General features: G+C 46.0%; 1 protein-coding gene across 2 annotated transcripts in view; it reads right to left on the reverse strand.

The window, feature by feature from the left end:
• CHRNA6 (cholinergic receptor nicotinic alpha 6 subunit) overlaps nucleotides 1-24,865 on the reverse strand; it is a 97,502-nt gene that overhangs the window by 20,993 nt on the left and 51,644 nt on the right. Inside the window, exon 3 of one of the 2 annotated variants that reach the window (XM_075352242.1) lies at nucleotides 3,762-3,806. The exons of the other annotated variant lie outside the window; for it this stretch is intronic. Coding sequence (XP_075208357.1) covers nucleotides 3,762-3,806 — 45 coding nt within the window. The remainder of the gene's footprint in view (nucleotides 1-3,761; nucleotides 3,807-24,865) is intronic. 2 annotated transcript variants of the gene reach the window in all.

The following is a 24,865-nucleotide window of genomic DNA, read 5'->3' on the forward strand; positions in this document are numbered from 1 at the left end:
TTTGTTTGACAAGTATGTATTGTAAAAAAATGTTTTTAACTGTGAAAAAAACCTTTAAATATAAAAACTCCCAGTCTTAATAATAAAAAATATGCTATACTTGAGGAATAGCGTCCCCATTGCCAAAATAACACATTTTTAATTATGTATTTATAATGAGTCAAGACCCATACTAGAAAATTATATTAGTACTTATTCTGCCATAAAAAGATATGAACAACTATGCCAGAATTGCTATTTTTGTTATTCTTTGCTTTATAAAAAATTAAATAAAAAGTGTATAAAAAGTTGCATGTATCCCAAAATCATACTAAGAAAAACTACAGTTCATTACGCAAAACACAATCAACAGCTCTCACAACGACAATCAAATAAAAAGGTTTTTTTCAACAACAAAACAACTTCATCATGTTGACTTACAGAAAAAGTCAATTATACTGTAATATGAACTCCATAAAAAATAAAATTAAAAAATATTTTCAGATTTATTGTTTTATGTTTATTCCAGCTACCATAAAAATAATGTAAAAGTTATCAAAAAGCTATATGTACCCATATATGGTACCAGTCAAAACACAACTTCATTTACAGGAAATAAAACATTCCAGACTATGCTGACCAATAGATTTTTTTTGTTGCTGTCATTGTTTTTAGCACAAAAGTAGCAAAATCTAAAAAAATAAAATGTATACATAAAATCTAGTTATGATTGCATCAATCAGCATAATAAAAATAACATTACATTTGGACATGTCAATTGCACATCACTCTTCGCCCGCGCTTCAGGCCCTTAGGACCATTCATGCTGTGTCTGCTCTCCTAGGAGGAAATTTCTATATTTCTGGCTCGCCCTACGCACTATCCTCCAACAAATGAGTCCTATGTAAGCTTCCTCCCCTGTAACTTTCCATGCAGCTGTAGTTTCTCACTCGGACCCTCGGGCGGATAGCAGCTCCTGATCAGTTCAGGGACCCGACAGATGTGTTACTGTACCACAACTTCCCACCGATCTCAGGACACTCTACAAACTGTCCAGAAGGTGAGGTCTTGACACACGGGAGGATTCCTCCCTTCCTAGACAGACCCTGGCTCAGGGACTCTGTCTGTATACTTCAGCTCTTGCCGCTTCACTGTTTCACAAACTAGTGATGGGCAGTCCGGCTCTTTTTGGTGATCCGGTTCCTATGGCTCCGTTCACCAAAAAGAGCCAGATCTTTCAGCTCGTTCTCAGCTCCTTATTAAATATGTGTTCACCCCAGGTGAACACATATTTAAGATTATAGTAACGCCGCTAAAGCACCGCCCACCCGTGGCTAAGCCCCACCCACTTACAAACGGCCAATTAGATTGCTGAGTGGGCGGAGTTTAGCTGTGGGTGGGCGAGGTTTTGACGGCGAAAAGAGCCGATTAGATATTTTAGCAGCTCTCACTGGTGATCCGGCTCCTGTCGTTCACAGCAGGGAGCCGGATCTTTGTGTCGGATCGTTCGCGACCGACACATCACTATCACAAACTCCTCTCTGCTTCTGAACCTTCTGCTACTTCTCAGCCCTGTGTCCGTCTTCCTAGTAACCAACCCCACTGCTTGCTTCCTATGTCCCTGCTGTATCCTATTAACTATCTACCTATCACTAACGCCACACTCCTGCTGCTTGGTCCCTAGTTCCAACTTAACTATACTTGCTATCTCTAACCTTATATCTACAACACTCCTGACCCTGTATAATGTCTCCTGCCTGACACAGCATGAGGGGCCAGTACTCCCAGGACACATTATTTACAGTTATAGTACAATATAGATTTGCATCACAATACACTGCCTTCGTAGGAGTGGGCATTACTTGGCCCCCTCCTACACATGTACCAACAAAATAGCGCCAATTAAATTGCAAGGTTGTCATACAAAAAATAAGCACTCATATACACTGGAGATCAAAATTAGAGAACTACACGAAATTTCCTAAATGGTAATGTCATTGTGTAGTCCTATGTGATTATATCCTAGTATTTTAAGTTTATTTCATAAACTGAATTTATTCAAAAGTACATAATAAAAATGTAATTGAGAGACAAATGTAAAATAACACAGATCAAAATTAGAGAACACTTTCAAATACCTGCAAGTTATTGGTATTAATCTGGCACCTGGTGCTAATGTACTTAATTATCTGACAAACCCTATTTAACTGGCTGCCTAACTTTCCAGTATCCACTGACTTTGCATAACTGGTGAGCTGTTCCAAAATGACTGAAACCCTCCAGCAGCAGGTTGTCCAGATGTAGGCCAAAGGGGTGACCCTATCAGCCATAGCAAGAGAAATTGGTCGTTCCAAGTCTGTAGTTTCGAGAATATTGCATCTTTACAACATCACAAACTTTCAAGTCCCCCAAGAAGGCTGGCCGCCCTTGAAGGACATACAAGAAAGGAGAGGATAATGCAGAGAATCTTCATGGTTAATCATTTCAACACTGCAGCTGGAATTGCTCACCAGTTCAGCACTGAACAATGTAAAGATCTGTCTCGACATACAGTGTCACAATGTTTAAGAGCATTTGGACTGAAAGACCACTCTGCAGTGACCAAACCTCTCAATAGCAAAAAAAATTAAAAGACTAGACTTTCCTTTGGTGAGGAGAATGTTGTGTGAACAGAGGAAAAGTGGCCCAAGGTTAATTTTAGTGATGAAAGCAAGTTTAATTTATTTGAGTCTGATGGGAAACATTATGTTCGTTAACAAACTGAGGAAAGACTGAACCCAAAGTGTGTTAAAAAGTCAGTGAAAGGTGATGGAGGAAGTGTCATGCTTTGGGTAACGTTTTCTGCAGCAGGAGCTGGACCTCTTATACAGCTACATGGCAGAGTGAATGCAAGTGTGTATCAGAACCTTCTTCAACAACATGTGGTTCCTTACTTGCGTTCACCACTCAATCATCCAGCAAAGTTCATGCAGGACAATGCTCCCTGTGACACAGCAAAACGAGCAAGGCCTTGTTCACACATCCGTGTCTCTGGTACGTGTTTGGTCCATTTCCTCACGTACCGGAGACACGGGCACACATAGACCCATTAAAATCAATGGGTCTGCCCTCACGTGCGTGTTCTGTCATGTACCGTGTGTCCGTGTGTAGCATACGTGTGCCCGTGTGCTCCACACGTAGACATGTCCTGTTTTCTCCGGCATCATGGGTGTCACACGGAATGCAAACGGACCACATGGAGGCGTTTCGTATGGCACACACCGGAGAAAACACACGTGTCTGTGAAAAAAATAACAAAACTTTACTCACCTTCTCCAGCACTGCTTTCTCTGCCGTTGCTGTCACTTTCTTCCGACCGCCGCTCATTATGCTCATTGCATATTCACTTCACTGTGGGCCGGAAGCAGCAGCAGTGGGGAGTCTGCAGGACCGGAGACCGAAGATCAGCACCACGGACAGCAACGCCAGGGACAGATGAGCAGAAAGTTCCCGTTCTCCGTGTGTTATCACAGATAACACACGAGAGAACACATGTGTGCCATAAAAACGGCACACGGAGGACAATACGCACCGTTGACACATCAGTGAAAAACGTGCGTGATTTTCACGGATGTGTGAAAGAGGCCTCAAGCAGTTATTTGAAACTTGATTCAGAATTTTTCAAATTTCTGACTTTTTCACTACTAAAATAATTCTGCCATGCTAGAGGGTGAGCCCACAGGATGAGTTCATATGAGGAGTCAGGATTTAACAGTTCCCAGCCAAACACTGATAATACTTACATGCCGAAGCCATAAATTTGTCTCGAGAATTTGATTAACTTCATCCTTGTTTAAAGAAAAAAAAGAAAGAAAAAAAATATTTCACATTCAGAGATGTTAATAACTTGTTTTAAAAGATAACACAATTACTTTTTAAATATGTCACAAGTTTGAATGTCAGCATGCAACTTGACAATTAAGTATTTCTTTATGAACAAACAAAATTCAACACTTCGGTTGGGTTAAATGGCTTGGTCAGCTTTATTTAACACACATAAATAACTTTATACTCATTCTGTGCGCACTGATAGGCATTAACTTTGATGTTTTCTCTCCCCCAGAGAGCCAGCTGTAAGACGGACTTTTTATCTCGTTCCTCCGTGAAGACATCAACTGGATTATTGTCGTGTAATGTAATTTGAGTTATCTCCTGTGTTGTTGTGAAAGTGATGTGTCATGTGAATTGTAAAATGTAGTGGTGTTGATGACAGTGGGGTCAGACATGATTAATGGTTGGGACTAATTGATAGTGGGAATGGCTAGGATACAGGGAGAGTGACAGTTTCCTGTAGAAAATCAGATAGGACCTAGCGTGTGAGAAGAACAGACCTAAAGTCTCGATAGCAGACAAGGCCGCATGACATGGTTGACCCTGTAGCTAGAGGAGACTGGAGTCAGAGATAGTATGAGAAAGAGGTGATCAGAATATGGAGTGATCGAATAGTCGGATGAGGGAACTGAACAATTGACCTCAAATAGGACATTCAACAGCAAGGCCCAAGAAAGTTTACGACTCCTGAAGGTGAAGGACCTGGATAGAATAAACCATGAGACAAAGTGGGTACCCTGAGCAAAAGTACCATAGGCATCATTAACATGAAGCTAGAGTTCAGCCATTTTGGCAACCCATGTCATTTACAAGGAAAACAGGATGTGGAACCATAGGATGAAAAGAGTGCCTTTCACAAACTGTACTGTCATGTTGAGCATGGTGGTGGTGGTGAAACAAGTAGGACTGTTAATAGAGATTCTTTATATTGACAAAGAAACATGAAAAGATATGTGCCCTCTATCTCCTCTGTACAGTTGTTGCAAAGTAACTGTTAAGTAAAAGGCTGTGTTTTAAGAACTAGTGGTCTCCTTCACTGAATGAGATAATATCTGGTCCTGGCAAGCCAAGGTCAACACCAGCATGCGGCATGACGCAAGTCCACACATCTACCCAGGACCCCATTTTTCATGTAGCATGCCGGGCTGTGGAGGACACAGACCTCACCCATGAATAATGCCCCACGTCTCATTACACAACCGCTGAGAAACAGCAGACCCTGTGAACTAAACCATACCTCCAGGCATGAAAGAATACTGCTTAGGTATGACAACTAAAAAAAGAGGAAAGATATACATGTCAAAGAAAACTAGATAAACATAGAGGTAAGAGGATTGGTGTTCTTATCACCAGACCAAAAGGCAGAAGGAGAGAGATCTCGAATGTTCTACCTTTATATAACCAATTCTTAGCCTTCCTGCCTTTCAAAAGCCTGAGTCATTACATAGTTACATAGTTACAGAGTCAGTCCATAAGTTTCTAGCACTTTTGTTAATCCCTTCCTGAAGATCCTGTGAAGTCCCATGCCCTTCTATGCAGTTCAGGGTCACTTAAACTGCACAGAGACTTTATCTTCCATGTCCAAAAGGGCAACTGTGTACCACTTCATAAACCCATAACACTTCAATATTAAGAAAATGAAACTCCATACTTTGGGTTAAGTGGGTTGGCTGTAGCATTATTTAACAGCTAAACTGTAACCGTTGTTTTAATTTTTATTTCATAACTCAATAGTACACATGAAAATAAGCAACTTTGTAATATATCTTTTCAGACATATTTGCTTCTTTCTCTGTCAGAATTGATCAGTCATTATCATAGTTCTCAAATCTGAGGTAAAATCCGTATTGAGTAGATAGGAGATGGCAGTTGGTACTAAGGAGATTCTATGATGATAGGAGGAGGGAGGAACTAGAGTCAGAGCTCCGCCCCCTACTCAATCTTCTATCTACATTTTTTAACACACATTAACACGCATAACTTTAAACACACATAAATAATCCAATATTCATTCCATGTCTACTTATACACATTGACTTTGAACATCTTGGCTCCAATTCATGAAGCTGATTATATCACATTTCTGGTGTAAAACGCTTTGCGTATGTCCATGTTGAATGAAAAATTGTGGAACTATTGACATTTAAATGCTGGTTTTAGCCAGCTCCACCACAGGGCAGAATAGAGGTGGGATGGTGCATAGCGATGCCAGCTCAGGTAATTTTTGACTAGCTGTTGGCGAACCTTATGCCACAAATCTTACTCCAATCTTTGACTGGAGGAAGATTTGTATCGAGGAAAAGGCCACTTGTAAGATGCTCAAGATTCATTAAGAAGCATGCACCTCTTAATTAATCAGGCATGAATCAGACATGAACACTAATTATGCCTCCTCATCTAGACTTGCATGAAGAATTGGAGCCTTTATGTTTCCTCTGGAGTGCCATCTGCTCTGAAAAAGTGGGCCCTCTGGACTAAACTATACCTCCAGGCATAGACGAACACTGACATGGAGCAAGTAGTGTAAACAAGTGTCTTCTGACCAACTACACCCCCCAAAAAAATCAATACTTTCTCTAACCCTCTAATTTAGCAGGCCTGTCAGAAATATATCAAGCCCTTTGAGGTTGAGGTGAACCCTGTCCTAGAACAGCAAATCTGTACTTACCCCTTCCAACTTCCTATGCTTTACCACTATGCCATCCAGGGAACATACAGAACATACGTAAAACCATGGCTACAGACTGCAGCCCCCAACCATGCGCTTAACTTAGCTGGGTATAAAAATAGGAGGAACCGCATGCAGATTTAAAATAAAAAAATAAAAAAAATGTAAATAAATATTTTTAAAAAATGGCATTTGAACCTTCAATTTTGATACCCAGCCAAGATAAAGCCCGACAGCAGGGGACTGGTATTTTCAGGCTGGGGAGACCCATGTTTAATGGGCGCCCCCCAGCCTAAAAATAGCAGCCTGTAGCCGACCGGTATTGCTGCATCCATTAGATGCAACAGTCCCAGCACTTTACCCAGCTCTTCCTGATTGCCCTGGTGCGGTGGCAATCTAATAAGCAGTTAATGGCAGCCCACAGTTGCCACTAAGCCATAACTTAGTTGACTTGTTGTTGATGCACTGGTCCTGAGGAAGAGGTTTCACCTCGAATCGCGTAGACCTATGAAATAAAAGAATACTCATCTTCATCAACATTATACGTCTTCATTTGGCTGATGCGCAGCATTAACCCCTTTTCTGCCCTATCTTGTATAACTTAGTAATGGGAGGCATCTAAGAGACCCCCCATTTTTAATCAGTGAAAGTAAATAAACAAAAACACCAAAAAAATCCTTTATTTGACATAAAAGCACCCTCTTTCACCACTTTATTAACCCTAAAACACCCATGCAGGTGTGATGTAATCCACACAAGGTCCCACGGTGCCACCAGCACTGCTACATCTGAATTCACACCAAGAGTCCATAGAACATGATCACCCGCTGTGAGGTTCAGGCAGCGACTGAAGTGAGCCGGGCGATAAATGGTGATGTCACTACCAAGTGGCCCACAAACAATTGACTTACCTAACCTCGTGACATCAGTGCCGCACGGCCTGGTCGTGGGTCGTGATATCGTGCGGCAGTGGCTTAACGGGGGTCAGATAAATGAACTCACTTGACCCCGTGACGTCACTGCCCCTGCAGGCACACACACACTGCTTTGTGCACCCCTGCAGTGACCTGGGCAGTGTGTATGTGCCTGCAGTGGCTGCTGGCAGAATCAATGGGGGACGTTACGTTCTCCATTGAATGTGCCAGCGAGTATGGGATTGACGTAGACACCCCAGATTTGGATCACAGCGGACCTGGATTAGGGGTTTGACATGGAATTAAATTGGGGGACATAAAAATAGATCATGGCGGACCTTTTTTTTTAAACTTCTTTTTATTAAGTTTCAAAATACAATATATATATATATATTATATATATATATATATATATATATATATATATATATATATATATATATATCTGAGAGAACAATAGCAAAAAAGTTAGACAGTAATATATAAACATAAACCCAAACAGTCCCCACCACCCCCACCACTTTCTGCGTGCTCCTTCTAACTTATCGGCTAATATTATAGAATTGGGTTATGTACACTTATAGTTTCTAACAGGTACCATGATGTGTGTTCAAACTGGGATATAAGTCTAGCTCTTATTATGGCAGACCTTTTATATTTTAATACATTTTTTAATCAATTGGTCAATGAGGGATGGAGTCGGGGTGTTTAGTTTTAATACATTTTTTTTATTACTTTCAAATAATTGAATTCATAATGGAGGAGTCTGTTAGACACCCGCCCATTACTAATACCAAGAATTGCTACCAGCTGGCAATTTACAGCTGGCATCAACCCCATTTATTACCCTGTTTGCCACCGCACCAGTGCAAAGGGAAGAACCAGGTCCAGTGCCAGAATTGGCATATCTGATGGATGCGCCACTTCTGGGGTGGCTGCAGGCTGCTATTGTTAGATTGAAAAGGGCCCAATAACCATGGCCCTTTCCACCCTAATATCAGCCCCCAGTTGTCTGCTGTACCTTGGCTGGCTTTAGAAAAATGGGGGTACCCCACATCATTTTTTGTAATTAAATCAAATAATTAAAAAAAGCGTAGGATCCCATTTTTAATAACCAGCCAAGGTACAGCAGAAAACTGAGGGTTGTAGCCCACAGCTGTTGATGTTCCTGTGTTGGATTTGAAAACGGGGGGGACCCACATCATTTTTTTACTAAAAAATAATTTAAAAAAACAGCTGGCCAAGCTAGCTATCCCTCTATTTAGCTATTCTGTTATTTCTTTTTATCTATTCTATATGATCTTTATATCTATTTATTCTTTCTTTTTTTTTCTATCTATCTATTTATCTATCCATTCTAGCTATCTATCAATTATCCTATCCTATTATATTTTGTTTCTCCTTTAAAAAAACGCATAAAAAATGCATTAGCAAAAATGCGGCAAAACGCATGTGTTCTTTCATGCATTTTGTTGGCCACAAGCTGCGCTTCTGTGACCACAGAATAAAAAGACGCACTCAAGATGCACCCAAAAAAAGATGCAGCATGCGCACATAGCCTCGTTACACACAACGACATCGCTAACGAGATGTCGCTAGGGTCACGGAATTCGTGACACACATCCGGCCTCGTTAGCGACGTCATTGCGTGTGACACCTACGAGCGACCGCTAGTGATCACAAATACCTAATCGTTGATCGTTGACACGTCGTTCATTTTCAAAAGATCATTGCTCGTTCTGGATGCAGGTTGTTCGTCATTCCTGAGGCAGCACACATCACTACGTGTGACACCCCGGGAACGACGAACAACAACGTTCTTGCATCCTCCGGCAATGAGGTGGGCGTGACGTTAATGCGGCTGCTCTCCACCCCTCCGCTTCTTTTGGTGGCCCGCTGTGTGTCGTCGCTGTGACGCCGAACGAACTGCCACCTTAAAAAAAAGGTTGTTCGTCGGCCACAGCGACATCGGTAGGAAGGTAAGTACGTGTGTTGCTTCCTAGCGATATTGTTCGCCATGGGCAGCGATTTGCCTGAGACGCACAAACGACAGGGGCGGGTGCTTTCGCTAGCGATATCGCTGCGTGTAAAGCAGCCTTCAGTGCAGCAGTTTCTCAATTTTGCTGCGGTCGCTCGCTACATTGATCTGCACTCATATTTATTTATTTACTTGTCAAACTTGTATGCCGCCCTTCTCCAAAGACTCACATTTATCATGTGAAAGGATAACATTAGTGAAGTCTTGACCATTGAGGAAGGATTCTCCAGTCGTGCTGTGTGTATGTGTTACCCACCAATACCATCTGTAAATAATACACGGACTGCATGTGACTTGGTTCAAATTGGCCACAGCAGCCTTTATTACCTATTATTTACATTCTAAACACAAGGGGGCGCCGTTCAACGGGCGACCCCAACAAATAATAGGTAACACAGTAATCAATACATTAAATATATAACCCTGAGAAGCCCAGTCCAGGAACAACTTCTCACACCAATATCCCTGGCCGCAACACACCGACCCAGAGATGAGGTATTAATCACCAATGGATTAATACCCCCAACTTTGCAGAACCCTGTGTCTGCAACATCCTGGAACCCGGAGCCACCATACCAAGATGGTGTCCCTCAGTCCAGTTACCATTGCCTTCAACGGCCTCTGGACCAGACCTACCCCCCGCTGCTGTGACAAAGAAAACAACCCAGGCAACTATTTTCCACCGTACAAAACACAAGGGAGGGTGGGCGGGGATCGCTCCATATCCGGAAATCAAGAGAGGGGGTAAGCCAAATTTCCTATACTTACACCCCTCATCTGTCCCACCTCTTCCTCCAGGGAACTCCTCCTACCCACCAATCCCTTTCTCTGCCCTATACACAAACATTCCTGTTCCTATTAACCCCATCACTCCTTCCCTTCCCTTTAGTCATGTCGCCCCTCCACCCTATGGGTTCCATGGCTTTCTGTGATCTTGTACCTCCACCAGTCTCCAGAGTGAAGGATCTGTATACAGAAAATAGTTTGACATTGCTTAAAAAAATACATCGCTGATAACCTGCCATAACATTGTAAGCGAAAGGCTAAATAAATCAATGTCACTGTGTTATGACAGATCTTCATTAACGGTGACCTCTGAGCTGGGTCAGAGAAGTTAAACTATTGATCTGGAAATCAGAAGTAGTCAAGATCACAGACTTCACCAATGACCTCTTTTTACTTTTATACATTATTTATACATGGTATACCCAGGGCATGTAGTGAGAGCTATAACTATCCTAACGGTAATCTATAGATATCTTCTGGATATTTGAGGCCACTTGCTATATTACTGGGTCTATCCTTACATGTCTTTGCTATATAATATCAGATATTTTATTTTGGGGGATTTATCATTAACCTATATAATGAACCAGAGAATGGTTAAACTCTTGCAAAATTATACTTAAGCAGGAATTTTTATCAAATTTAGCTGAAACACTGATCTCGTAATTATATTCATGCACAAGAAAGGATTAGTTTAACCTTGGGATGAAAATCTCTAAAACAAATCAACATGCACAGAAGCTGAATCACAGCCAGCATTATCACACAAAGCGCCGACATATTAGATGCATACAGCACACACTACTTACATAATAGACACATACTGTACAAACACTATCCACATATTAAATGCATACAGCACAGTGGTCAGAAATTAGACACATACAGCACACACAGTGCTCACATACAGTTGAAACCTGAAGTTTACATACACTATCTAAAAAGACACATGCATGTTTTTGTCACAATCTGACATGAAATCAGAATAAACCTTTCCTGTTTTAGGTCAATTAGGAACCAAAATCATTTATATGTGTTAAATGCCAGAATAATGAGAGAGAGAATGTTTAAAGGGAACCTGTCAGCGCGCAGCGTCCTCCTGTGTAACCAGGGCGCAGAAGCCAGCAGCTTTCATCGTTGTCCATGCTATGGCAATGTATGACATCAGTGTCATGCAGTGCCGTCAGTCACTGGGATGCCGATGAAAGCTGCCAGTTTCTGATTGACTGGCAGCATGTATCACAGTGCAGGGACCCAATGGGTCTGTGCTGCAGTGAATTTCAGCTGGATGTGTGCCCTTGAACACACATCCACCTGGGGCCAGCTGGCCCCCTGCACCCCCGGGTCCAGTCGCAGTCGTGATCCCTGCGACTGCGATTGTTCCGCCCCTGCATAAAACATACACTGCTCGAAAATTAAGCACAGAGTGCTCACATATTAGACACAATAAAATAAATGATCTGAACTCAAACTAGGAATAGAGTTGAGCGATGTTCGAGTCGAATGGTTCGCCAATTTCAAGTTCAAGTGATTTTGGGGGGTGTTTGAGTCGTTCGATGAACTCGAACGATTTGCTTCAAGTTCGGCAGTTCAAGTTACCGTTCGAGAACGGTTCGATCACCAAAAGCGTGGCTTTTCACAGTAAGTATGTGCGAACGTTGTATATCTGCATGCGTCCTGCATCCCCAGCACAATCCCTCTCTCTTTCCTACTCACCGATCACGGGCGCGGCGCTGCACGGCTGTCACAAATCTCCGGCGGCTTTTCCTCTTTTGAAAATGGCTGCCGCTTCATTATTCAATCAGGTATTCCCTGTCTTCCAGGCCCACCGGCACCAATGATTGGTTGCAGTCAGACACGCCCCCACAATGAATGACAGCTGTCTCACTGCAACCAATCACAGCCGCTAGTGGGTGGGTCTATATCGTGCAGTAAAATAAATAAATAAATAATAAAAAAAAATGCGGTTCCCCCCAATTTCGATACCAGCCAGGATAAAGCCACACGGCTGGAGGCTGGTATTGTCAGGATGGAGAGCACCGTGTTAAGGGGAGCCCACCACCCTAACAATATCAGCAGGCAGCCGCCCGGAATTGACGCATCCATTAGATGCAACAGTCCCGTCACTCTACCCAGCTCATCCCGAATTGCCCTGGTGCGGTGGTAATCGAGGTAATAACGGGGTTAATCATGACACGTGTCTCCCCGAGATACCTTCCATGATTAACCTGTAAGTGAAAGTAAAGAAACACACACAGCGAAAAAACCTTTATTTGGAATAAAGACAAAAAAACACCTCATTTACCTCTTTATTACTCCCCAAACAACAATCCAGGTCTGAAGTAATCCACACGACACTGTCAGCTCTGCTATATGAAGCTGACAGGGAGCGCCGTACAACACGAGCACTCTGTGTCCTCTCCACGCAGCACCTGAAGCGAGCCGCGCTGTCACCGGAGACTTCACTCTGCAATGCAGAGGTCAAGAATACCAAATCTTCATATGTTTCTCATTAGAGGCAGTGACTCAATGGTTAGAGCTACTGCCTAAGAAGCATTAGTTCACGAGTTTAAGTCCTGGCCGCCCTGGTAAAGAGTTTAATTTATTTTTAAATTCTAATTATTATTTATTTATAATTTAATTTAATTTAATATGCACTGAGGGGAGGAGCCGGACATCAGCTGTGAGCCATGGGACACACCTCTAAAATCGGAGCAGTTCACGAAATGAGGCTGCTTTGCTCTCTCCTCTATCTCTTCTCTCTCTCTCTTATCTCTCTGTCTCTCTCTCTTTTTCTCTCTCTCTCTTGTTCTCTCTTTTTCTCTCTTTTTCTCTTTTTCTCCCTTTTTCTTTCTCTCTTTCTCTCTCTCTTTTTCTCTCTCTCTTTCTCTCTCTTTCTCTCTCTTTTTCTCTCTCTCTTTTTTTCTCTCTCTCTCTCTCTCTTTTTCTCTTTCTCTTTCTTTCTCTCTTTTTCTCTCTCTCTTTATCTCTCTCTCTTTTTCTCTCTCTCCCTCTCTCCTCTCTCTCTTCTATCTCTCTCTCTTCTATCTCTTCTCTCTCTCTCTCCTCTTCTCTCTCCTCTCTCTCTCCTCTTTTCTCTCTCTTTTCTCCTCTCCTCTCTCTTCTCTCTTCTCTCTCCTCTCTCTCTTCTCTCTCTCTTCTCTTCTCTCTCTCTCTCCCTCTCTCTCTTCTCTTTCCCTTTTCTTTTCTCTCTCTTTTCTCTCTCTCAGACCTGGTGATGATCAGCTGATGCGGTCACCTGACGGAATCAGCTGACACTAAGTCGAGCGGTGAGGCCGGCTTTTTACCGCCTGGCCAGCTAAACTATCAGCTGCTGCACTGGTGCATCAGCTGATTGTATAAAAGTCGTTTATACAATCTGCTGCTGTGTCATGTGATTCAGGCCCTTGAACCTGACACATCATCTGATCGCTTTGCCTTCCAGCAAACCGATCAGATGATATTGGATCAGGATTGGACGGCGCGGGACCCTTGACCCAGGATTACTGCGGAGGGGGGTTCTTTATTTCAATAAAGATGGAGTCACTAATTGTGTTGTGTTTTATTTCTAATAAAAATATTATTTTGTGTGTTGTTTTTTTTTTATCTGTACCAGAAATTCATGATGGTCATGTCTAATATTGGCGTGACACCATGAATTTCGGGCTTAGGGCCAGTTGATAATATACAGCTAGCCCTAACCCCATTATTACCCAGCGAGCCACCCGTCACCAGGGCAGCTGGAAGAGTTGGATACAGCGCCAGAAGATGGCGCTTCTATGAAAGTACCATTTTCTGGGGCAACTGCGGACTGCAATTTGTATAATGTGTTTTTATGTGTTTGTCTGCCATTGTTTTCAATGGGGTTCAAAGGAGTTCGTCGAGCGTTCGTCGAACAGAGCCTCCGTTCGATGAACCGAACCGAACTCAAACGCTAGGGGGGTGGCTCATCTCTAACTAGGAACCTAAGGGTGCAAGCGAAAAATGGGTCAATGACCCTGTAGTAATATGTCCAAATAATTCACTGCACACGTTAGGTTTGTGATGCAAAAAAGTGATATTTTAAAAAATGCTACTGTACAATCAAATCGACGTTTTGACCCTCCCAGGATCTGGTAGGAGGAGGAGGAGGGATCTGGCATCTCAAACTCTTCAATGTCTTGGCCGGACCGGCTGAACATGAGCATTCCTGGGGACAGTAGCGTACCGTCAATAGAGGCAGGCCACACCGCTACTATGGGGCCCATGACCTGAAAGGGGCCCCGTGATGGCTGCCCGCTGTGTCTGCAATTTCACTTTCCTCATTCCCAGCAAGGGCTGCCCAGTCACCAATCAGCTGATTAAGGCCGCAGGGAGCCCACACTGTTTGTACAGCTGCAGTCGACCGCAACTTAGAGGAGCAAACACGCCCACACTGCACACCGCGCGGCCTCTGCTGAAGAGGAGGGAGTGGACAGGCAGCATCTTCTTCCAATCAGAGAGGTGTAAGAGATGCCAGGAGGAGAACAGCCAATCAGGAGAGGGGGACGGCGCACGTTCAGTACAGCGCGGGAGATTGAAAATATGGAAAGCTAAACAGGGCAGAAGGAGCAGAGGTCTGAGCATTGCACAAAGGGAAAAGAGGGAGAAGGAGCAGAGAAAACATGGAGAAGCGAGAACAGAAAGAATAGAAAAAAAGCAAAGGACAGGATCTGTGCACAGTCAGGACGATTGACAGGATGTGCAGCAAGAAGGCCGGTTAAGGCTGCTACTAAAGGCCGCTTTACACGCAGCGACATCGCTAAAGCGATGTCGTTGGGGTCACAGACTTCGTGACGCACATCCGGCCTTGTTAGCGTTGTCGTTGCGTGTGACACCTACGTGTGATCAAAAAAGGTTGCAAAATCCTGCAAAATTGTTTATCGTTGACATGTTCCCCTATTCCCAAATATCGTTGCAGCTGCAGGTACGATGTTGTTCGTCGTTCCTGCGGCAGCACACATCGCTATGTGTGACACCGCAGGAACGAGGAACCTCACCTTACCTGTGGCCAATGAGGAAGGAAGGAGGTGGGCGGGATGTTCGTCCCGCTCATCTCTGCCCTTCCGCTTAGATTGGGTGGCCGCTTAGTGACGTCGCTGTGACGCCGAACGAACCGTCCCCTTAGAAAGGAGGTGGTTCGCCAGTCACAGCGACGTCGCTAGGCAGGTAAGTAGTGTGACGGGTCCGAGCAATGTTGTGCGCCACGGGCAGCGATTTTCCCGTGACACACAAACGATGGGGGTGGGTACACACGCTAGCGAGATCGCAGCGTGCAAAGCGGCCTTAAGGCCGGGGCCACACGGGGGACTAGTGTGATCCTCGCATGACACTCGGCTCACGCTGGCAGCACAGCAGGAGTCGAGTCTCATGCGAGTATCACTGCAACTGAGGTCCATTCATGTGATCGGACCTCAGCTGCGGGGAGCGGGCTGGCACCCAGAAGGGGAGGGCTGGCGCTGAGGAGGGGCGGGTTGGCACTGTGGAGGGGAGGGAGGGATTTATCTCCTTTTCTCCTCCGTTGCGGGCTATTGCCATTCTCGCCCTGTACTGTGACACCACTATGTGGATTATCCCTGTACTGTGACATCACTGTGTGTATTATCCCTGTACTGTGACATCACTGTGTGTATTATCCCTGTACTGTGACATCCGTGTGTGTGTGTTAACTCTGTACTGTGGCATCACTGTGTGTTATCCCTGTACTGTAACATCACTTTGTGTATTATCCCTGTACTGTGACACCACTATGTGCATTATCCCTGTACTGTGACATGAGTGTGTGTATTATCCCTTTACTGTGACATCACTGTGTGTGTGTGTTAACCCTGTACTGTGACATCACTGTGTATATTATCCCTGTACTGTGACATCACTGTGTATGTGTTAACCCTGTACTGTGACATCACTGTCCGTATTATCTCTGTCATGTGACATCACTGTGTATATTATCTCTGTACTGTGACATCGTTGTGTGTGTGTGTGTGTGTTAACCCTGTACTGTGACATCACTGTGTGTATTTTCCCTGTACTGTGACATCACTGTGTTTGTTATCCCTGTACTGTGACATCACTGTGTATATTATCCCTGTACTGTGACATCACTGTGTGTATTATCCCTGTACTGTGACATCACTGTGTATATTATCCCTGTACTGTGACATCACTGTGTGTGTTAACCCTGTATTGTGACATCACTGTGTGTATTATCCCTGTACTGTGACATCACTGTGTATATTATCTCTGTACTGTGACATCACTGTGTATTATCCCTGTACTGTGACATCACTATGTGCATTATCCCTGTACTGTGACATCACTGTGTGTATTATCCCTCTGCTGTGCAGGGATTTATTATGGTACCTAAGGCTATGAAGAGGGCCATAATTGTTACTATTATATGGGAGAGACATCTGAAAAGTTATATTGTGTGTGCTGAGGGGCACGAAGGAGGACATCGCTACTTTAGGCCAAGTTCACATACTGCAGATTTTTTGGGGATTTGTGGTGTGGCCTTTGCTCAGTAACAGGACGGTGGTTATATTCAGACTCCATGTGATGATAATATTTGGACATTATGTAGCAACATTATTTTGCAATGTATAGTAGTATTATTGAGCTTGGTAATGGTGGGTGCTGTTCAGTAACCCTATATAATGTGTTATTTGGTAATTGTATGACTATTTTGTCGCAGCATTACTCAGCGAGCGTCAGGCCCTGCGGTGCCCAACGACCGTCAGTCCCTGCGCTGCCCAGCGACCGTCAGTCCCTGCGCTGCCCGGCGATCGTCAGTCCCTGCAATGCCCGGCGACCGTCAGTCCCTGCACTGCCCAGCAACCATTAGGCCCTGCGCTGCCCAGCGACTGTCAGGTCCTGCGCTGCCCAGCGACCGTCAGGCAGTGCGCTGCCCAGTGACCGTCAGGCACTGCGCTGCTCAGTGCATCGCACACAGTCACAAGACAGGAGCACATGCACACAGTACTGCCTAGACTGGTGCTCTGCAGACGAAGCTGCGCCAATTAATAGTCTACTTACTGGAATGGTAGATGTATAGCCTGGCTAGGATAAAGATTAATTCATAATGTGTATATGCGTCTCCAGTAACTTTTATGCCCTCCCCCACTGGTTCCCCAGTAACTTGTATGGCCCCCCCAGTAACATATATGCTGTTTATTATGTTAATATTTTATTGTATTTTTTTTCATTTGTGGGGGCCATTGAGACTTTTGCTATGGGGCCCCATGATATCTATGTACACCCCTGTATAGGGAATAGCTGATAGTGCTACAGTATGTACTCTGTTATTGTAAGTCCACAGCAACTCAGGGAGGTACTCAGGCCAACGAGCCCACTGCTCATTCTCCAATGTCTGTGACATTTGTAACAGAGTACGTTAAAGCGCACGCAGGCGTCGTTACCCTAAGGGTGGTAGGGCGTTGTCCTTGACTGCTCGATCCCATACAGCTGATACAGCTCCTTCATCAGAGTTCCCTGAAAGCATGCCCCCTAATCTGAATGTATCCTTTACGGACTCCCGAACATTTGAATGAAGTGTTGACACACTGTTGCAAACTCTGCCGTCTCATCTCTGGTTGGTACCACCACGGTGAACTTGGTAAAGTGGTCAGTCATGACCAGGCAATATGAACACTCCGATGTGGAATACCCTATCAGGACATAATCAATCCTGAGCAGCTCTACAGTCATGGCCAAAAGTTTTGAGAATGCTACAAATATTAATTTTTATTACTGCTTCAGTTTTTCTAATGGCAATTTGCATATACTCCAGAATGTCAGAAAGAGTGATCAGCTTAACAGCAATTACTTGCTAAGTCAATATTGGCTAAGAAAATGAACTTCAACCCCCAAAACAAATTTCAACATCATTGCATTCCTGCCTTAAAAGGAGCAGCTAACATTGTTTTAGTGATTGTTCCATTAACACAGGTATGGGTGTTGATGAGGACAGGGCTGGCGATCAATCAGTCATGATTAAGTAAGAATGACACCACTGGACTCTTTAAAAGGAGGCTGGTGCTTGGTATCATTGTTTCTCTTCAGTTAACCATGGTTATCTCTAAAGAAACACGTGCAGCCACCATTGCTCTGCACAAAAATGGCCTAACAGGGAAGAGTATCGCAGCTACAAAGATTGCACCTCAGTCAACAATCTATCGCATCATCAAGAACTTCAAGGAGAGAGCTTCCATTGTTGCCAAAAAGGCTCCAGGGCGCCCAAGAAGGACCAGCAAACGCCAGGACCGTATCTTAAAACTGTTTCAGCTGCGGGATCGGACTACCAGCAGTGCCGCGCTTGCTCAGCAATGGCAGCAGGCTGGTGTGAGTGCTTCTGCACGCACTGTGAGGCGGAGACTGCTTGAGCAAGGCCTGGTTTCAAGGAGGGCAGCAAAGAAGCCACTTCTCTCCAGAAAAAACATCAGGGACCAACTGATATTCTGCAAAAGGTACAGGGAGTGGACTGCTGAGGACTGGGGTAAAGTCATTTTCTCAGATGAATCCCCTTTTCGAATGTTTGGGACATCTGGAAAACAGCTTATTAGGAGAAGAAGAGGTGAGCGCTACCACCAGTCTTGTCTCATGCCAACTGTTAAGCATCCTGAAACGATTCATGTGTGGGGTTGCTTCTCAGACAAGGGAATCGGCTCACTCACAGTCTTGCCTAAAAACACAGCCATGAATAAAGAATGGTACCAGAATGTCCTCCAAGAGCAACTTCTCCTAACTGTCCAAGAGCAGTTTGGTGCCCAACAATGCCTTTTCCAGCATGATGGAGCACCTTGCCATAAAGCAAAGGTGATCACTAAATGGCTCATGGAACAAAACATAGAGATTTTGGGTCCATGGCCTGGAAACTCCCCAGATCTTAATCCCATTGAGAACTTGTGGGCAATCATCAAGAGACGGGTGGACAAACAAAAACCAACAAATTCTGGCAAAATGCAAGCATTGCTTATGCAAGAATGGACAGCTATCAGTCAGGATTTGGTCCAGAAGTTGATTGAGAGCATGCCAGGGAGAATTGCAGAGGTCCTGAAGAAGAAGGGTCAACACTGCCAATATTGACTTACTGCATTAACTCATTCTAACTGTCAATATAACCTTTTGGTACTCATAATATGATTGCAATTATATTTCTGTATGTGATGTAAACATCAGACAAACACAATTAAAAACCAGAGGGCAACAGATCATGTGAAAATATAATTTTGGTGTCATTCTCAAAACTTTTGGCCATGACTGTAGCGGAGCTGAAGTCCTGATGGTCTGTGTGGAAGCCCGCTGCTCAGGGCTTTTACTCAGGCCACAAGGTCAACATCGCTGTCACGCCTCAATCACCATCTTCCCAAGGTTGGGGCATTACAGAACTGTTTGTAGGCACTGGAGTGATATGTCACTCCAAAATGTGCCCCTTTTTTGTTTGCATCACGAGCGACCCCTGGGCTCAGCAACACCATGATTACCAGCTGGTATCGATGTTGCAACTCGTACTGCAGGTAAACCTTGTGGTATAGCAGCCCCTGTTCCACGCACAATTTATATCACTGCCTCCACAGTTTGTTGCAGTCCACTGTCAGTTGGGTCCTCTCCTCTTTACGCAGCCAGACCCTGTTCTGTACCCATGTGCGTACCATGTTGATATCAGGGCAACCATCCTGGTCTTTTGCCAGTCAGTGGGGGTTTTCCCCAGTATAAAAGGCATCCCCAATGCCACCCCACTTGAATGTACCACACCCTGGAATATGGGCAACCAACCACAGTCAGGGGTTTCAGTATCTTTGCATTCATAATCTGCATCCTCTGTAGAGGTCTCCAGGGGGATCGGGAACAGTGCATCGGCATGTCCATTCTCCCACCCAGACTGAAATTTGATGCGGTAGTTAAACTTGGCGAGGCGGGTCACCCAACTTTGTTCTAGCGCCCCCAATTTTGCATCCTCTAAGTCTGGTTATTTTCTGTCATCACCAACACTTCAGTCGCTGTCAAGTGCTCAGCTAACCGCTCTGTTATTGCTCACACCAATGCCAATAACTCCAGGCGAAACGAGCTGTAGTTAGCTGGGTTGTGCTCTGTATCTCTCAAAGACCGGGTGCCATAGGCCATCTTGTACCTGAGATAGGACTGCTCCCAACCCATGGAAATGCCCACATGGCCCCTGGGTCTAGCCTTTGTACCTCTTTCAGTATCTTGTGAAGTGTTATAGAATATTTGTAATAGGGACGCACACTTCCCCTGCGGTTGGTTAAAGAAAAGAGAGAGGAACTGTGTCACTCGAGTGGGCTGTCTCTCCAGGCCCCCCTCCAACAGCGCTAGAATCTTCTCCAACCTATTCCAGTCTGCCACAGTGCAAACTATCACCATACGCCTAGCATCTCCTTCCTATGCATTTAATACTAGCTCTACCTGTAATTTGGGGGACAAATTACCCATCCGCAGAATGTTCTGCATGCTATCAGCCCAATCTTGCAAAGTCATGCTATGCCCATCGTACTTGGGTATGTGCTGCAGCAAATCTACTACAGGCACATACCCTCCTGCATTTGTCGCGGCTGCCAGAGGGCCTGTAACCAGCGGAAGTGCCGCTGGTGCAGCTGGATGAATTCTGTCCTCGATTCCGTCCATGACGAATGCTGGAACCTACCGACTACGCCAGAAATGTAATGACCAGAGGTCCAAATGAGATCCAGTGAGTCACAGACTGAGGCCCAGGCAGAAATGTCTCAACACTGTATTTATTGGAAGGGATAGGGGAGAGGCTCAAAAGGAAATGTGTTACAGGCGGGGGCCAGACCGTAGCTAGGGGGCTGCTCATGGATGCTCGGATCCGGGGCTTTACTGCGGCTCGAGTGGGAACCGGACCCAGGCTCGAGCAGCGGTCCGCCGCCCACAAGTGAAAAGGGGATATTTACAATGGAGATTGTCTGTGACGCTACCCGTGGATTGTGGTGATGAGATGGTGGCACCGCCGCTGCCTCTGGGGACCGTGCCCGGGACTGATGGTGTGGGGCAGCAAGATGGGATTCCCTCCACGGGTAGGGGAGTTGTAGTCCCAGGGCCCAGTTGGGAGTTGTGGTGGTGGCAGGAATTGCAGGGATCAGCACACTTACAGTTCGGTTGTCCTGGTGCTGGATGAGGCTGTATTGATGTGGAGGGTCAGTAAACAGAGTCTTTTGTAAACCAACTTGCCAAATGGCTGGTCACCTTTGGTGGGTGTCTTCGGGTCCCACACCCAGATGTACAGCCAGGGGCCCTTCCTTCCACACTCTGTGTCTGTCTCTTTCTTGTCTGGACTAGTCCGTTTGAATGGCCTCCGGATTGGGTCCCTTTCCCAGCACCGGCGGGCTACAACCCTGTCCCGGTCGCCTGAGGTTCCCCTGCGACCGGCTCTCCGTCGCCTGTGGCCCTCACTGCCACCTAGTCCGGTAGTCCAGGGCTCCAACCCCGGCTACCACCTTTTCCAGGGAGCTCAAAGCTTCCCCTGTCAGCTCAGCACTGACTTCTGCACAACTGAAACCTGACTCCTCTCTCTTCTTCCTTAGCTCCTCTCGCCCCCTCCCTTTTCCCTGGGGATGTGGTGAGTAGGGCCTGATTGGCTTGTGTACATCTGTGTGGGGATTGTGTAGCTGCCAGGGGGAATTAACTCTTTCTGTGACTACCTGGTTTTGCCAGGGCGTCACAAATGCATTTACAATCTCTAACCAGTCAGTACTATACTTATTTACATAGACAGGCTATACGCCGTGGTCGGGGTGTTAACTGCAAAGATCCTTCTAATATGTTTCACGAACTGCAGGAACAAATTTACCTAAGGATCACGTGTAGAACAAACAGCGACTCCATAACGCTTCATCAGATTCGATGAGTATAACTTAGTGAAGATCTCTAGAATTAACACATCGGCTTAAAACTTACCAATACTAAACATCACAATTGCAAGCGCAATCTATGAATGCTTCAAATGCTTGAATACCTGGGTATCAATAGTGGTACCGTGTTACTGAGAGAGTCCGACACAGGCCTGTGGTATGTCCTGGCTGCACCCGCTCTGGGTGGTCTTCAGTGCCAAAACCCACAAGGAGGAATCACTAGTCACACAAAAAGAGTCCGCGTCTTTGCCTGCAGCAGTGCCCTGCAGATTCCTGATCACCGTCCACTCACAGTTCTGCAGGATGGAAAGCACTGCTCACGGTGTCAAAAATGCTCTGCTCCAAATGGTTTACTTTGTCGCTCAAGGTCCCGGTTGCTTGGCCCAGTCAGCGTCCACTCTCTGCAGCCTCCACCACCGATCTCCATAAAATTCTAAGCTCTTCACACACTTGCCAAAAGTCCTTCTGTTCTGTTTCCCGCGCTTCTCTCCTCATAGCACAGCCACTGTCTTCCCTCACAAGCAGGCCCCAGCTTTGTCAGGGAGGAGTTTTCCAGGTCCTGTAGCTCCCACAGTTCTCTACACACACACAGGAATGTCAGCGTTTCCAGCACTTTGCAGCCTGCTAGGCTATGTTCACACAGGGCTTTTTTGGTAATTTTTTTCCTGACAAAAACCTGATCTGGTGGCAGGAAATCTCCTTTGAGTCATCTGCATTTTTGGTGCGTTTTGGTGCATTTTCAGTGGCCTTTTTGGTGCCTTTTTTCTACAAAATGGGTTGTATCAATGAAAAAATGTTGCAAAAATGCACAAAAAATTGATATTCTCATTCTTTCAGATCTGCAGCAAAAACGCAGTATTTGACAAAAATCCACAGGCGTTTTTGTGTGTGTGCATGAGATTTCAGAAATCTCATAGACTTTGCTGGTACTGTAAAACACAGCTTTTTATTAGCATGGATTTTCCTAAAACCAAGGCATATAGTATCTGCAGCTAAAAAACGCAGCAAAAACTTACGAAAAAAGCCCTGTGTGAACATACACTTACAGCTACCTCACACAGTGCTTACATATTAGATGCTGTCACGCTCCCCGGCTCCCCTGCCACGCTCCCCGGCTCCCCTGCCACGCTTCCCGGCTCTCCTGCCGCGCTCCCCGGCTCCTCTGCCAGGCGTCCCCCGCTCCACGGCCTCCATGCCCCATCACCTGCGGTCCCCAGGCAGCCCGGTCCCCGCTCCCGGCGCCCGTCGGCAACTCTGCTCCAGCCCGGCTCTCCTGCCTCCTGTTCACCGCTCCCTGCCCTGGCTTCTGGCACCCGGGCCTCGCGCATGCGCATTAGGGCGCGCGCGCGGTCATTGACCCTCTCTTAAAGGGCCAGTGTCCTCCAACAGGATATTGAAGAATCAGGTACAGGGTATATAGGGAGATCCTTTCCAAGTGGGCGGGGCCTGTTCTTCGTGTTTTGCTAAGCTAGGAGTCAGGTCTCCTTGTGTCTTGTGGTATACTTACCTATCTCTCTCCTAGAGCCGCTCCTGCCTCGCCAACCGGTCCTGACGATACCCGAACCCCGAACGGTGCCGGTCTGCCATCCCGTCAGTTCATACCATCTACGATCCCTGTGGTGACCCGTCTTCTCGCTCCGTCGGTTCCGGACTCTGCCTGACGTCATCTCGGCCTCCGAACCTGAGCTCTGTCACCCGGACTACCTTCAGTGACTCCGTGGTCCCAGGGACTTCTACACTCCACTTCTCTGAACGGACTGTCCTGCTACCCGTAGTGCTCCGGCTACCGGGCACCTTGCCTTCGGTGAGGTGTTCAGCCCAGTGGATCCATCTCCTGGGTCTGCCCGTCCACCTGGCCCTAACAGTAAGAACAGGCCATGGATCCCGCCGAAGCACTAGCGGCCCAGCTTGGCACCTTGCAGCAGGAACTCGTACGACAGCGCGAGACCCAGCCCCGCATGCTGGCCTTCATGTCCTCGGTGGATACCCGCCTGAACACGCTACAAGCAACTACCACATCCCTGGCATCTCAGGTTACTACTACACAGTCCACGGCCACGGTTCCCGTGGCGGCTACCTCGGAAGCTTCTAAACTCCGCTTGGCCTCTCCACCCCGATATGCCGGAGAGCCCAAGACCTGCAGAGGATTCTTAAACCAGTGCTCCCTCCATTTCAAGCTGCTTCCGCACCTGTTTGCCTCCGACCAAGCCAAGGTGGCGTTCGTGATGTCCCATCTAGAGGGTGAGGCACTGGCCTGGATGAACCCCTTGTGGGAGAAGGAGGACCCTGTGACCACTAACATCCAGGATTTCCTGCAGGCGTTTAGAACCACCTTTGACGAACCCGGACGTGCCGCTGCATCCACCTCATCACTCCTCAGGCTACGTCAGGGGACCATGACGGTGGGGCAGTATGCCTTCCGCTTCCGCACTGTGGCCTCAGAATTGGGGTGGAACAATGAAGCCCTCACCGCCGCCTTCTGGGAGGGACTCTCCAGTCGTATTAAGGACGAGCTGGCAGGCCGCGATGTTCCTTCCACCCTGGATGCCCTGATCGCACTAGCCACCCGCGTGGACCTCAGATTCCAGGAACGATCCAAAGAGGTGTCCCGTGAGAGACGTCCGATACGGCATTCCTCTCCTCCGCAGAAGCCCGCCGTACTTCAGTCAGCGTCGTCTGGTGTCTCTGTCCACGAGCCCATGCAGAT

This window comes from Anomaloglossus baeobatrachus, chromosome 1 (assembly GCF_048569485.1).
Source record: "Anomaloglossus baeobatrachus isolate aAnoBae1 chromosome 1, aAnoBae1.hap1, whole genome shotgun sequence".
In the NCBI taxonomy this organism is placed as follows: domain Eukaryota; kingdom Metazoa; phylum Chordata; class Amphibia; order Anura; family Aromobatidae; genus Anomaloglossus; species Anomaloglossus baeobatrachus.